The sequence below is a fragment of the Crassostrea angulata genome, chromosome 7 (genome assembly GCF_025612915.1).
Source record: "Crassostrea angulata isolate pt1a10 chromosome 7, ASM2561291v2, whole genome shotgun sequence".
Classification (NCBI taxonomy): Eukaryota; Metazoa; Mollusca; class Bivalvia; order Ostreida; family Ostreidae; genus Magallana; species Magallana angulata.
The window spans coordinates 38,043,250-38,059,855 of record NC_069117.1 but is presented as its reverse complement, the minus strand read 5'-3'; the positions used below and the strand labels follow the sequence as shown (position 1 = coordinate 38,059,855).

At 34.4% G+C, this 16,606-nt stretch overlaps 2 protein-coding genes across 3 annotated transcripts; one reads left to right on the top strand and one right to left on the bottom strand.

The window, feature by feature from the left end:
* Nucleotides 1–9,379: 9,379 nt before the first annotated feature.
* LOC128155181 (uncharacterized) lies at nt 9,380–11,625 on the top strand. 2 transcript variants are annotated; one of them, XM_052816770.1, is made up of 2 exons: nt 9,380–9,429; nt 9,778–11,625. In XM_052816770.1, the coding sequence occupies exon 2, from the start codon at nt 9,791–9,793 to the stop codon at nt 11,453–11,455; it is 1,665 nt and encodes a 554-aa protein (XP_052672730.1). In that variant the 5' UTR covers nt 9,380–9,429; nt 9,778–9,790; the 3' UTR covers nt 11,456–11,625. The 2 variants fall into 2 exon arrangements, with proteins under 2 accessions (XP_052672730.1, XP_052672729.1); XM_052816769.1 differs by having other exon boundaries at nt 9,402–9,492.
* A 1,814-nt stretch (nt 11,626–13,439) lies between these two features.
* LOC128155246 (ubiquitin-like modifier-activating enzyme 1) lies at nt 13,440–16,389 on the bottom strand. The gene is made up of 7 exons (XM_052816862.1): nt 16,182–16,389; nt 15,506–15,652; nt 14,977–15,051; nt 14,722–14,826; nt 14,169–14,255; nt 13,621–13,725; nt 13,440–13,523 (listed from the first exon to the last, which is right to left on the bottom strand). Exons 1-7 carry the CDS (start codon nt 16,368–16,370, stop codon nt 13,458–13,460), a joined length of 774 nt encoding a protein of 257 aa, XP_052672822.1. The 5' UTR covers nt 16,371–16,389; the 3' UTR covers nt 13,440–13,457.
* Nucleotides 16,390–16,606: the final 217 nt, after the last annotated feature.

Sequence of the window (16,606 nt, the reverse complement as noted above, 5' to 3'; positions counted from 1 at the left end):
CTGTGTATAAATGTTCAGATCCCAAACAGATGAACATTGCGCACAGTGTCTCCGCACGTCATGTACAAGAGGATCTTTGTTGTTTCAAGGAATGGAACAGACCGTAAAAAAAGTACAGAGCAAGATGTGGAGGGAACAGGTGTCAATCAAATTCAACTGATGTCCTTGTCAGCTGATTTAAGACTTCTATTCCAATCTAAATTAATCATCATTATTCGTAAAGAGAACTAGCTCTTTCAAAAAATATATGTGAATATGCTTGTATAGGGAATATTGTATGTGGAGATTCTACGGAATATAAGGCCAAAAAAAAAATATGTGTGTTTCCTATTTCATTAGATTTTAAAATAGGGTAGGTAGGTCGCCTTTTTTTTTTTTTTTTTTTTTTTTTTTTTTTATGAGCTTTTCAGTTTTCCCTTTTTCTAGCATATGCTTTTCCTATACATTAATACCGAGCGCAGCGAGAGGCGGGCGAAGCCCGCCTCGCGAAGCGAGGATTAATGGTAACACATATATATATAAGAAAATCAGTCAAAAATGAAAGTTGAATGAGGGGTACTAAGGCCAAAAAAAATTTCTTCTAGCCCTGGGCGCCGCCATCTTGGCAGCCATTTTGTTTTTCAAAAGTTAGTTCGATCATTGATTGATCGGTACTTATCGATGTCTGTTGCCCCTAAACTCGATTAAATAAGTTCCAGTGTTTCAATAGAAGGTAATTCGAATTAAAAGAAATTAAAAAGGAAACCAGATAATTTTCAATAGTGCTTCAATCAAGAAACACGACTTGTTCTATGTATGTCTTATCAAATTATCAGATGGAAAATAAAAACATTAACGTCAATGAACTGATCTTTTAGATACCGAATAAAGTATTTAATTTTATTTCAGCGGCATTCATAGGAATTAAATCAATGAACAATGAAAGAAGAAATAAAAAAAAGTTCGGAATAACGTAACTCTCTTCGGCTATTTCCGAAGACAAAACTTGAACGTTTTACGTCTAAAATATGACGTCATAATGTAGACTGAGCACGCGACGTTTAGTTAAACTTCGGCTAATGATTTGAATAGGCAACCAGGCGGATCCTACTGTTTGCGTTTCAAATAAATTTTATTCTACAAAAATCAAACTGCACTGTGTTAAATCTGCGCTCGGTCCAACGGTCACACCGTTTACATATTAAAATATATACAGGTGGAGCAATTGTGAATAGTGACAACTGTTACAGAATTAAAGCTTTCTTAAATCTAAGATTAATTTGGAATGTATACGAAGATTTTATTTTCATGTAAATATAGCAAATATAAATATGACAGCCACTATGTTCAACTGAGTATAATACTCATTACCACAAATATATTACATAGTAATTATTAGTTCTATTTTCCTGGTCAACTGACATAACAGTAGACATTAATATCGTAACTGTAGGTGTCGAATTCAGAAACAGAGGAAATTCTGGTTGATCAGACGAGAGCCTTAGAATTAAATCTTTTCAATAATTTAAATCAAAGGCCGGAACGGCCACAAAGGCGTCGAGCTGACATTTTCTTTTATATAGAATGATATCAATAATTTAAATTTCTGTACTAATATATATAGTCGTTTATCAAATAATATTAGAATAAAAAAGGAAATAAATAACGTTTTGTGCTGTTTCAAAAACAATGATCAGTATATTTCGTTATAAAATAGGTAGTGATGAGTTTATAATACAATAACTCATCATGGTTACAAAAATCGAAGAAATTTCAAAGTTGAAAAAAATTATTATTTTCTTTCTGCTTTAACAAGTCTTTGCACATTTCACAGGCTCATAATTTGAATACATTAACAGTGTGTCCCTAATTATAATAATAAAACATACTTTTATTTATTTCAATTCCCGTTTGAAACAAGATTACCTATGCTATGGTTGTTTACAAACAAATCCACAACACGTGCTATCTAAAATGCTCGACCAAACCAACTGCATTATCGTGTTTATTAATTGCAACAAAATCTATAGATAAGTTTATCGCTTACAATTATTTTGGAGACCATGCCCGATAACAAATACATTTACATATCAAATTTTATTTCTATCGGGCACAGTCTCCAATCAAAATGTAAGCGATAAACTTAAATAATATTTTAGTGAATGTTTACATTGCACCTTATTGTATTCATCCGCCATTTCTTGATTAAGCATATGTAATGAGTTGTCAATAATCAGGGAGGCAAAGTTGGTTTTTTTGTACACAATTTAGTTGAATAAAAGGAATACAAATCTTGTAATACGTTTAATACTTCAAGGAACTTATTTTTTATGCGCATTAAAAAGGCGGTGCAGTGCATGAATTTTTGGACGATTGCCAATCCAGACGGCCGAGCATTAGCTCGACGCCTTAAAAAAATGAATACATCATTAATGGTTTAAGACTAATTTTTAAAATTTCATTTGCATCTGAAATGCAGCATTTTAAAATCATATTCATATAATGTGAATGATTGTTAGGCCTATTCAAAGACTTACGATGTCTGCAGTCTCCACACCCAGAAATATAAAAAACAACTTTGCCTCTGCTTTTTTCATGTACATCTTATATTAATTTTTAACACATCACTGACCTAAAAAACTATTTATTGCATTGATAATTAAGCTAAAATAACCAAGGATAACTTTCATCCATGCTGTCAATCTGCACTTAGAAATCGATCTTTACTTGATAAGTGGTGTTTTCTATTGAATTATTACAAGCGTTTTTTAAACTCTGATTTGTAAAGACTCTATTGTTTAAACCAATTACGGTTGGTAATCTGGATTTGGAATAAAAAGTGTTAGGGTCGGCGCATAAAAAATAGGGTCGGTCGGGAAACCGGAAACACACATATTTATTTTTTTGGCCTAAAAGAACACATCATGGCACGTAACATTTTAAAAGTGGATAGAGGGGAAGGGGACATGATTATCCGGAATCTTTACAAGAAAAAAACCCACCCAAAAATCTTTTTTCCAAAATCTTAATCGGTGGAAGAGGAGGGGGTAGCGATGAGCGATAATTACCTTAAATTTCAATTTTAGAGATATAATTTTTTTAAGTTTACTATAACTTTCAATCGTGGAGGTGGAACATTCTTCCCCTGCCCCACCCCCCTTACCTCCGATACTATACGTGCCTGACATCTGACCATGCGCGGATCCAGAACATTTTTCGGAGAGGGGGTTGTCCAAGGTGTTGGATTGTTTTCCGATGAGCGTCTGAGGCTTTTCTTATATGTCCAGTGGCGGAGGAGAGCTTCTGGATCCGGGCATGTCCTCAATTGTTTCAATTATTTTTTAAAGTGTTGCTGTGAACCCTTTCTTACAGGTATTTATTAAAACAATAAGGATTATTTGAATATTTTAATTTTTTCGTCACTTCATGATTTCATGATTAAAAAAACATATATAGTGTAATGCTGTAGTAACTCCTGGAGTCAAAATTACGAAATGAATCCACTATTGATCATATATCAGTACATGTACAAATAAAATACACAATTTCAATTAGTTTAATTCACAGTTTGATGCAAAAAAAAAAAATGATTTTTGCTGCCAAGATTATTTTCCTTAATGTTAAATCCTGTTTCTTTTTTGCATCGAGTGTTTTATAGAGTAGCGGTCCTTTAAAAGGTATGTGAAACAATTAATTCTAGAATAGGTGGACGTCGCGTATAATTTTGAAACTGTCATTGAAATTTATTAGACTAACTGCTTTACACTGCGTGAATTATCTCTAAACGCTGTCGTATTCGAATAGATAAGAAAATAGACAAAATAGATTCGAGTTTAGTCAATATTATGATACAATTATATCATTTCAAATTAATTTGTAATATATATGAATGCAAAAAGTCAGTCTGCAAAATATAGTAATGGTGGTGGCAGTGGTGGTGCTTGTGTGCGGGGGGGGGGGGGGGGGGGGCTAAGGAATGGGAGAATGAAGGAGGGGGCGTTTTTCCTCAATTTTGACAGCAATGCATCGCCCTCTCGCTTATTTCACAACCATTATAAATAAAATGTGAATTGCCATAGGATCGATTTATACTCTGTCCCGGGTTTTTGCTTCCACCACTTTTTGCATGATATTTCAATAATAGAAAATACCTTTGTGCTCAAACTATGTTCATCCACTAATATAAAAAATGTCCAGATTATCTGTTTTGAAACGCCCCCTCTACCGCTTCAGGTTTCAATACACATCCCGAAATTGAAAGTCTACGGAGATTTTGCATTGCAACAGCCATTAATAAGCCCGGATGATAACGTTAAAAAATTGCGCGATGTATTCCGAGTGTATTCCGAATGGAGAAAAGATGAAAACATTCCCCATTATAAATCTCCGTAAGGAATCTGTTTTCGTTCCTGTGAATTTTTCTGAGTAGAAAGGGATAATTGTTGAATGAAGATTCAAGATATCTTGGATATATTCCCTTTTAACGATTTCAACTGTATTTCTTTCACAGGTATGTGTAATTTTATTAAAAATCATCAAAAAGCGATGGAAGCAATAACTTGGGACAAACTATAATTACTTTTTACACGTTAAAACCAAAATCATTTCAAAACTTTAAACCTCTCAAATCTTTTAAATTGAAACATGTGTCTATATTTAGAGACGTGTCTATTTTACTGGAACAGAAATTATACTTAAGAATAATGATCAACTGCTTTAAAATATTGCCATATAAACCAACCCAATGGTATCGATTCACGCTTAAAGGGCAAACATGGACTTATTTAGCGTTGAGTAGAGCTTATAGCGAGCGCCGCTCCCGTAGCGAGCTCCATAGACAACGTGTACGAACGGAGGAAATTCGAGTTGAAATCTGCACATTGTTCAAAGAAATTTTTATCAGGCCACGTGAAAAAGTTATACTATCCCAATGATCCTTTGCGGTGCATAGCAACATATGGTGGAACAGAAAGCGTTTCTAAGGAAAATTCTTACCTGCAAATCGCATACATCATTTTCATTTAACAATAAAAAATCCTTTTAAAAACATTAAAGTAAACAACACATATGCTTACGTAAAAAAAAACTGTACCTATCTGAACTTTTGCTGACACATGACGTCATTTCCTTCCCCGAATGTGTCCGACAATTTACGAAAAATGTCGAGCGCAAAAGTTAAGTATGGCGTCACAATGATCTTGGGCTATATAATTTCCAGAAATAAAAGAGGTGGATCAAGCATCTGTACTGGATGTAACGTGTAGAAAGTACTCAGTATCAATTTTAACGGTGACTCTTTGGCTGATTAGTTTTGATATTTTTTTGGCTCAGTAAATACACATGCAAGTTTCATGCTAAATTTACTGTCACATTGATCCAAACATATATGCATACGTTAGGTAGGTGACAAAAAATAATTAAAAAAGAAAAGTCCAATAATTATTAGATCTACGTGTAGCACGTCATTTTGTAATGAATAAATAAAAGAAAAAAAATTTAACTGTTAAAATATCTACATGTTTTTGTTATAGTTACATATGTGGTTAAACCTTTAAATAAAATTGGATAACACACACTAAAAAAAGGGTGAGGGCACAATGGGCACATGTCTACAACACTTATATAGCGTACAAAAATTAAAAAGATTAAAAACAAAATTGATGTCAGAGAGGAAAATAATTAAAACACAGATAACAACAAGGAACAAAATGAGGGATAACACAGACACACAAATTATTGTTTACTGATTTTAATGATCATTATTAATGCTCAGTGCATGGTAGCTTGTTTAAGTGTATAAGCCTAGGAAGGGACCATTGGAAAACAAGTTTGATAACTTTGGGTTCCTTGCGGCGGTAAAAGTTTTCAAACAAAGCCCACGTTTTTTGGTTAGGGCGAGCCCACGGGTTGCATTTAACAATGATGACAGATGTGTGGTTCCTTCTGCGCTCGCCCCAACGGTCACACCGTAAAACATATTAGCGAGCGCAGCGAGCTCCATAGACAACGTGTACGAACGGAGGAAATTCGAGTTGAAATCTGCACATTGTTCAAAGAAAATTTTGTGGACCCGCGTGAAAACGTTCTACAATCCCAGTGATCCTTTGCGGTGCATAGCAACATGGTGGAACAGGAAGCGTTTCTAAGGAAAATTCTTACCTCTAAATCGCATACATCATTTTCATTTAACAATAAAAATCCTTCTAAAAATATTAAAGTAAATAACACATAAGCCTACGTAAAAACCTGTACCTATCTACCTATCTGAACTTTTGCTGACATATGACGTCATTTCCTTCCCCGAATTTGTCCGACAATTTACGATAACTGTCGAGCGCAAAAGAAAGTTAACTATGACGTCACAAAGATCTCGCGTTTTAATTTCCCGCGATACATTTAGAGGCGGATCAAGCATCTGTCCTGGATGTAACACATAGGCGTCGGAACCGGGGGGGCTAGGGGGGCTTAGCCCCCCCCCCCCCCCCCCCCACACACTTTTTTTGCAAAGTTATGCCTAACCATTAGAAACATAGTATGATAGAGGGTTCAGCCCCCCCCCCCCCACTTTTTTTTTCGCAGGAAAGATTATCGTTCCTAATTTATCTTGAAAGATTGAGAAGTTAGATTCAGAAGCATACAAGCCCCCCCCCCCCCCCCCCCCCCCCCCCCCCGGATTAAGAAATTCATGATTTTGGAGGAAAAAAAATTGGGTAAGTAATTTTTTTTTTGGAAGTATAGGCATACTCCACCCCCACCCCCCCCCCACCCCCACGGATTAGGATTTCCATGATTTTGGGAATTACTTTTTTCTCAATACTTCTGAGGATTAGTCTAGCCCCCCCCCCCTTTCAATTTGCTTCCGACGCCTATGTAACATGTAGGAACTCCGAAGTACTCAGTATCAGTGTTAACGGTGACTCTTTGGCTGATTAGTTTTGTTTTGATGATTTATTTATTTTTTTGCTTAGTATAATTAATACACATGCAAGTTCCATGCTAAATTTATTGTCATATTTATCCAATTATATATATGCATACGTTAGGTAGGTGACAAAAAATTATTAAAAAAGAAAAGTCTTAATCATTATTAGATCTACGTGCAGCCACGTCATTTTGTAATGAATAAATCAAAAGAAAAGAAATAACTGTTAAAATATCTACATGTATTTGCATATGTGGTCAAACCTTTCAATAATATTGGATGTCACACACTAAAAAAGGGCACATGTCTACAACGCTTATATAGCGTACAAAAATTGAAAAGATTAAAAACAAAATTGATGTCACAGAGGAAAATAATTAAAACACAGATAACACAGACACACAATTCATTGATTTTAATGATCATTATTAAAAGGTAAAGGAATGATAAAACATAATTGTATTTACATAAAAAAAAACCAAACGGCTTTGTGTTTATCTAAATATTTAAATAATTCTGTTTAACATTTTATTAATGCTCAGTGGTAGTTTGTTTTTAACGAGGCCGGGTCTAATTTGTTCTGCCCTAGATTTTTGGACGAAATTTTTTACATGAATTTCTGCTGATATAATTATTATTTTAAGATTAAAAAATAAGACATTTACCATACCATTTGTTTAGGGGGTCATCTCAAAGTTTGTTAATCTTTAACATAGGACCCTATGGGATTTTGCTTGAAATGTATCAATTTTACATTTTTTTTAAACTTCTGCCCTAGGGATTCCTTTCCCTGCTCTACGTGTTTAAGTTATTGCTAAAAGACATCAAATGGTCAAATAAAAAAACCCGTTTACCTCCTGGTTTGTTCCAGGGGTCTTATCAAAGTTGATTTTTGTATGCCAAATTTCCCAGATTTGTCAAAGAATGGCTATTTTTTTTTTTGACAAAGGCGGAAAAGATGATCTATATAGTATAATTAAAACATTCAGACATATTTAAGTAATAAAAGAATATATAAGATCACATATTAAGGGTCGTTAATATAAAATACATGGTTACTGTTTTGAAATATATGAATTAAGCTATACTTAGGCGGGTTAAGAAAACGCAACAGAAGGCTAGGCTTGCTGAAACCACTTCAAACTTCGCTGAATATCTGCAGTTGAAACTATCACGCCATGGCGTCAACCAAGCAAAAAGATGACGTCACAATACAAATGAAACGCTGCGCGAAAGCGTGCGTACTCGTTCTGTACTCGGCCTCGTTAAGTGTATAAGTCTAGGAAGGGACCATTGGAATAAAAGTTTAATAACTTTAGGTTCCTTGCGGCGGTAAAAGTTTTCAAACAAAGCCCAAGTTTTTTGGTTAGGGCAAGTCCATAGGTTGCATTTAACAATGATGACAGATGTGTGGTTCCTTCTGCGCGCGCCCCAACGGTCACACCGTAAAACATGTACATACCATTCGTCAAAGTTAAACTAAACGTCGCGTGCTCAGTCAACATTATGACGTCATATTTCAGACGTAAAAGGTTCAAGTTTTGTCTTCGGAAATAGCCGAAGACAGTTACGCGATTCCGATTTTTTTTATTTCTTTTATTGTTCATCAATTTAATTCATATGAATGCCGCTGTAATAAAATTGCATACTTTGTTCAGTATCGAAAAGATCAGTTCCTTGACGTTAATGTTTTTATCATCCATCTGATAATTTGATAAGCCATACATAGAACAAGTCGTGTTTGTTGATTGAAGCACAATTAAAACTTTAATATATATATATATATATATATATATATATATATATATATATATATATATATATATATATATATATATATATATATATATATATATATATATATATATATATATATATATATATATATATATATATATACACACACACACACACACACCCACACACACTAAGATGGCGGGGGTCTCCCCCTTTTTTTTGCTTGTCAAGATTTTTTTGGATGAGTCTGTCCCACCCACTCCCTTTCAAAAACGATGCTAATATACGTGCCTGAAAATATAATATATGTATACATTGTATGCACATGTACTTTGATAAGATTGTCTTTTTATTTATAATTAAATAGTTTATGAACTAAAGAGAAGAAATCACCAACGGTTAATTCAATAAAAAAATTGGATAAAAATAACATAGCCCGCTTTAGAGGGGTACAGCTTGGTGTTTTTTTTTTATATACATATTACGTTACTTTAATATGATTGTCATAATATTTCGTGCATTATATATGACATATCGAACTAAATTATTAATTCACCTAAATAGTATTTCTACTTGTGTCTTATTCTTTACATGTTCTATATTTTTTAAAATTAAACTAAAGTTTAATTTTAGAAGAAGAAAAAAATAAATATATTTATACTCTCAAGGAAAAAAATATGCAGACTTCAGCCAGGCAGGCCAGGCAACGTCGAAAGCGAATGAACGGGGAGTAACTCTAGATTGTATTCTTTTTATAAAATTCTAATCAGGCTGGTCACGTTCAGAGCAAGGTAAGACATGTTTGGGGCACGCATACCAGACAGTTAAAGAAAATGTAATTTTTTGTAAACAAGGTTCGTATTCTTATCACTTGACTACAATTAAATTGCAAGCCATGGTGATTAAAACATATTATTCTAATTAGATCTGAAATTATGAATAGAAATATTAAAGTACTTTCGTTTTGAATCTAAATGTTCTGTATATTCAACTCCCTAAATTAGGTAATCTACATTCAAATAATGTTATATACAAAATCAGTTCTTCACTGTGACAGTGTCTAAGAATTTAGAAAACATAAAAATCCTTTTCTTTTATAACTGAACATAAAAAATATAAGTATTACATATTTTTTTTAGATATTGGACAACCATGGACACTCATTCCAGTGCCCAGGATGTACATCGATGTGACCTTTGTGAGACCGCCATCGTACACAGCTACTGTGACTTTTGTCATGTCAACCTCTGCACGCCATGTATAGGCAAACACATCTCAGATGGATACGACAAACATAAAATAGTCCTTTTTAAGGAACGAAGATCAACCCTCATTTATCCACCATGTGAAATACATCCACACAAGAATTGTGATCTTCAGTGTGAGGATTGCGGAAACATTTTTGTTTGTTCTTCTTGTACTGCATCTAAGCAGCACAAGGGACATAACTTTGTAGAAGTTACAGAAGTTTACAAGACAAAGAAAGGAGTTATTAAAAGAGACACAAAAGACTTGGAGAATCATATTTCCCCTAAGTATGAAGAAATTGCACTCGACTTGGAAAATCAGCTTGTCAGCCTGGATGGAGGATATGAGAAACTTACAACAACAATCTCTAAACAAGGAGAGCAGTGGCACAGAGAAATTGACATTGTCATCAACAAAATGAAAACTGAAATCAGCGAGATAAAAGAGAAACACAGAGACATTTTACAGAAACACTTGAACGAAATCAAACAGATACAGTTTCTCATAAAAGAAACATTACAGACCATAAGGAAAATCGAGAAATCCACTGAAGTATCTCCAACCATTGAATACAGCTCTAAGATCAGAGAATTCAGCAAGGTTCCACCCAAGGTTCAGGTATCACTGCCAACATTCATTCCAAAACCAATAGACCATGATAAGCTGTATAGTTTGTTTGGATATATCACCCCATTATCCACTGCTACAGAGGAAAATGTCTTGTCACTGAACCAACCAAACAATTTTGTCAGAGAACTACTGGATGAACCGGCACTTATTACCACAATACAGACTGGGTATGAAAAACTACGCTTTGTTATCTATATAAATGATGACAAGATTTGGACGAGTGGAGAGACCATTGATATCAAATGCTTCAACATTAAAGGTTCACTCCTCCAAACAATCAAAATAAAATCAGAAGAACGCCCTAATGCTATAGCTGTAAACAGTGATGGGGACATACTGTGCTGTGATGGGACAGAAGGGACAGTGAACTTAGTAAAGAATGGACAGACAGAAGAGTTGATCACATTAACAGAGTGGACGCCTAATCAGCTGTGTGCCACCTCTATTGGTGATCTCCTGGTTATCATGTACAGTGATGATGAAACTCAATCCAAAGTTGTCCGATACTCGGGATCTACAGAGAAACAAACCATTCAATTTGATGATGAAGGTAAACCTCTGTACTCAGGAAATGGTTATAGTAAATACATCACAGAGAACAGAAACCATGACATCTGTGTAGCTGACAGTATGGCTTGTGCAGTAGTAGTGGTTAATCAGGACGGGAAACTCAGATGGAGATACACCGGTCATCCCTCAGTTACCAAGAACGAAGTATTTAAACCTGTGGGTATAACTACAGACAGTCAGAGTCGTATTCTCACAGCAAACAGTCATAAACATTGTATCCACATTCTGGATCAGAATGGACAGTTTCTCCGTTACATTGATAACTGTGATCTGAAGAATCCTTGTGGTTTATGTATGGACAATAATGACAATCTCTTTGTGTGCGAGTTTTTCAAAGGCAATGTAAAGAAAATCAAATATCTAAAGTAGACATCATCAATTTAAAATCCTCAGTCCTTTTCAACTTTTCAAACAATATAGATAGGACTGTTAAAAAAATTCGAGATATCCGAGTATTCGAGATATCGAGGGTAATATAGTAAAAAAAAATAAGTGGTTTGGACTTACAAATAACAATAGAAATTGTCAAATTCAGATACGTAGCGTTTTTGAAAGTGGGGGGGGGGGCAGACTCGTCCCAAAAATCTAAACAAGCAAAAAAAAAAAAAAAAAGGGGGGGGGGGGAAATAAGTCTTTTGCAAATATAACTTCAATTTCACTCCTCATTTTCATATCAATTTTTTACATACTCCCAAAAAAGTGGGGGGGGGGGGGGGGCCCAACTCCATGATAATTCAATTTTTTATATGTAAATTTTAAAGAATTTGTTGGTGCGAGAAAAAGTGGGGGGGGGGGGGGGGGGGCCAGGCCCCCCTGATGCTACGTGCCTGAAATTTTCGGCACAATCAGTCCCTTCTTCAGGACCAAAATATAAATTACATGGGTACAAAACAAAGAAAACAAAATCTAAAGCTAGTACTAAACTACTTAAGAAACTATTAAAAAAGATGTTCTTTGAACACCTTCCTTATGTTTTTCCATATTCAATTTTGAACTCTCTTCAGGCTGCAATATTGGTCCAGAGTCATCGTTATTGAGCATTGAAGTTATTGAGAACAAATTTTAACATTTTTAAGACACACTCCTTATTTTCACTGTTTTGTACATATAATTATCTCCCTTTTAAAAATCCTTCCGTGCTTTATTTCAAAAATTTAGAATTCCCTTCCCGTGAAAATGCTTTGTACTATGTTTAGTAAAATTTGGCCCAGTGGTTCTAAAGAAGATGTCGAAAATGTGAAAAGTTTATAGATGGATGGACAGATAATAGGTGATCAGAAATTCTCATTTGAACTTTAAGTTTAATGTTGAAAACAAAGTCTTTCAAGAAAATGAACAACAACTTGTTAAACTTTTATGATTCTATTCATTTTTTTTTTTTTTTAAAGTTTCATTATGATAAAGACAGAATAAATTATTATGCACACTGCCAAACCTGTCTATGTATAGAGAATACAATTTAGTAAGACAATCAAATTATTGTTTGCTTTGTTTTCCTTTACACAAGTCCGCAAGTTAATATTACATCATTGAGAAATACAAATATACAACAGTCAAAAAGAAGAAAAATCTTTGTAATTATGTTCATTGCACTTCACTGACTGTGCATCAGTCATCCGTTTGTCCGACTGTTTGTTTGTTGATGAGTCTTCTTCTTGGAGACTCTTTTAACTACTTCTGATAATCTGCAATTCAATACATCATTTTGATAAAAATAAGAATGCATAAAAAATGTTCATATATGAGGTAAAAAGAAAGTAGATCTTTCTACCATTGCTTGAGATAATAATGCATGTCAATTGATTCTTCTGACACAAGCCGAGAACTGTAGTATAATGAATTGAATGTTTGTTAAAATAGTTCATTTTTCTAAACAAAATTTCTTAAAACTAGTGTTGATACAAGAACCCCCATCTACTCTGAGCTATAAACATCCAGTTTCACCGAAATCTCTACAATTTCATTATTTTTGTCTTAAGAATATTTGTGTCTAGTTGACATTCTGCCATGAATGTTTTTACTCTTCCAAGACCTGAATAATTCAGAACACAAAAACATGATTAACTTACGGTAGTCCCAGTCGCTCCTGTCGTTTGGCGGGGGGCATGAAGAATGAATACAACATGGACACACCCTATGATTACATGGTGATCTCCAGCTTGTATTCTTTCTACAAAGGTATACAGACATCATAATTATCAAGGTGACATCAAAGTGTCTCGCCCAGAGTCACAGAGTCCAATACTATCTATTGACAGCCAACAAAATGTTTAAAGAACACTTGTTTCTGGATATATGACAGACAATTATGGGTCCATACATTTATCTAATTAGTAATAACAGACTAGTTTACCTGGAAATAATCTAAAAATTACTGTAGCGTCATCTCTCCTTGAACTTCAAATCGGTCCCATAGTGTGAAGTAAGTGTCATAATACTAAAATAATAAAGTAAAAACATATACATACACATGTTTTGAGAAAGAGCACACAGAGGCGTATCACAGTTTTTAAAGTTCTGATTGAATTCATTACCTTGTTCTTGGGTGCTGCTATTGGTTCTGAGTAAGCAAAGAAGGGCAAAGCCAGATTTACAAATCCATTCTTGTAGCTTTCTAATGTATTATGTCCTTGTACAAGCTGTAAAAGAGAACTTTCATATTGTAAAAGTGGTAATAACCATACATCGAAAGACAAGTTTTACAACAAATGCATGCCGAAATATTTTTGATCAGGTGTGGATCCAGGATTTTTTCCAGGGGAGAGGGTGGATCTACTTTTTCCCCCAATAAAAGAAAATTTTACTGAATAAAATTTTTACATTTAACAAAATGCTCAAAAGTTTTTTAATACACAAGGGATGGGGGATCCAATGTTTATTTTTTTTATTTAGTCTCCCTCCAGATCTGAGCATGAATATCCTTGGATTGTATAGTGTTCCCTAGGAAAATGACACAAACCTTTCCCTTGCTAACGTAGCTCAAAAAAAATCATAATGAACATGCACATGAACAATTTATGCCATAAAACATAACCTGCACTCAAAGCACGAGTGGCTATTACCCCTCCATTACCAGACATACCTTGATGAGTTCTACAGCCACTAGGCCTGTGATGAGTGCTGTGGTGGTAGCAATGGCTGGGATGATCTTTCCAGCAATCAACTTGCTCTGAAACATTGAATGAAAAGAAAATTATTATAACGAAGCACCAGGGAAGGGCAATTTTGCTTCGCTATAAGCGTAAATCGTCATATCCGTCAAGTTAACAACATGTAATATAGTCGCGGGGCGTGAAAATCACTTCGCTGTAAGTGTCAATTCATTATAAGTGTGTTCGCTATAACTGTGTTTTTACTGTATTTGGGTTAAAATGACTGAAATAAATCTATTTCATAGAAACAATAGATCAAATCATTTTAAGCAATATCTTTTTTCTTTAAATTCCCAAAATACAGGCATGTTCATGTAAATGTGGGGAAAAAATAAAAATCCCTTACATGTATCTATCACAAGGAGTTTGCAACACACACAACAGATTTTGTCAACAAACCTAGGTTTCCTTGGTTTCTTTCCATTTCAGCATCAGTCACTTCAATATTATCCCTGACCTAGGTTTAAACTCGGGCACTTTTACCTTTGACACCATATCACAGATAGCCTTTGGATCCCGAACTTGTTTAAAGCCATACATTTGAGCCCTGAGATTAGCTACAGACATAACATAGTCCAAATGGGTGGTCTGCAATAAAGAGGACAAAATAAGACAAAGTAAGACTAAGATAACTTACACTTACTTACTTACTGCAGAGAATCGAATTGCAGGGTAAACATCACTGACAATTCAATTAAGATACAAAATAGTTAGAGGAAGATCACAGACTGAACTTACATTATTTACATCAGACTCCAGTGGATGCGGACATCTTTTTGAACCAGACCAAAATGGAGCTCCGGAACTTGTGACCTGATAAAAGAAAAATCAACCAAACACAAGTTATTCTACCTTTCTTTTATTTATGACAAAACTCTTAACACTATTCTATTATGTTTGTAGAGGATTTGATCATAAATAAAATAACCATACTAAACTTAATTTGATTATTTTAGCACCTAAAATTCACACAAAGCTTTCCTGTAATTAACAACAAGGTTAAACAAACGCTCTCTAATGCCATTTCCATATGACATATACATTATTTCCATTTTCTTAAGATGACAATTTCAGGAACTTTTCTGTCCCCTCCCATTCTTCAATTATACTAATTTTTCCTAAGTTTTATTATGAAGGATTGTTATGCAATTTGGTTTCCATCAGATTATAAGCTGACAATGGATTTTCATGAGTGTACATGTACATGCATAAAGACAATTCAATAAAAAGAAATAGCTGTGTATAAATCACTATCAACAACACGGACCTGATCAGGAGGGAAGTTGAACAGAAGCTGATGAATGTTGTTATTATCGTTCTCCTGGAACACATTCCTGGCAAAAGCCACGCAGTCCTGGAAACTGGTTGGTCTCTCATCAACGACAGCCTTCTTAGTTCCTTGTAGTGTCTCCACCTACATGTACACCAGGCAAACCAAACGTTAATCACACAAAAAATACTACTATATTTATTACAACATGGAGAAATTTCATTATGAATAGGGCGATTGATACCCTTTATGGAAGAGAAAAGGGCACACATTCTTCAATGTATCCCCATTTTCTGTTGAAAGAAAATGAGATTATTTGCATATTCATGCAACATTGGCTTGTGCACATGAAGATAATTTTAATGTTCAATGTACACTCACTCATTTAAAAAATAATAGTTTTATTACAAAGATAATGTAGTTCCAATGACATATAGGTGCTTCCTCAAGTTACAAAATAAAAAATAACCTTTTCAGTCTTATTTTTCCTAATTTTAGCACAACAAATGTTTTTTTTTCCTAAAAGAAAAAAATTAAAAATTAAAAATAAATCTGATTTTTGTTGGTTTTTCCTTTTATCAAGTTCTCTCAACCTTGAACTTAGCTCTCTACACACAATCCTTAGACTTCCAACAGAAACTTCACAGGTCTGGGGATCACAGGAATTCCCTACCTGTAGTGTGTGTTCGATGGCATTGGGGAAGTTCTTGAGGGTACAGATAGGAATGGATTTCCCGTGAGGGTCCTGTGAGGAGGAGTAAGACTCAGTCAGTTTGGGAATGACCACCTGTACGTTGCCCTTGGTGCCCAGGGTCCCCGATTCCAGCAGGGGCTTGTTGTAATACACACATCTCCTGTCCATGTACAATCATGGGCAACAAAACAAACCCATTGTTGATTATTATTCAAAACAACATACTATACTAAATTATGCAGTTTTTAGTACATGTTTATAAGCATTATGGTACTTTTTCATATATCACATGTACTGCTGATGCATGAATATTAAATCATCTGAATTTTTTTAAATTTTTATATCAAAAAACGGTGTTTGCTGAAATATTATAATACAAGGTGTTTGCTGAAATATTATAGTTC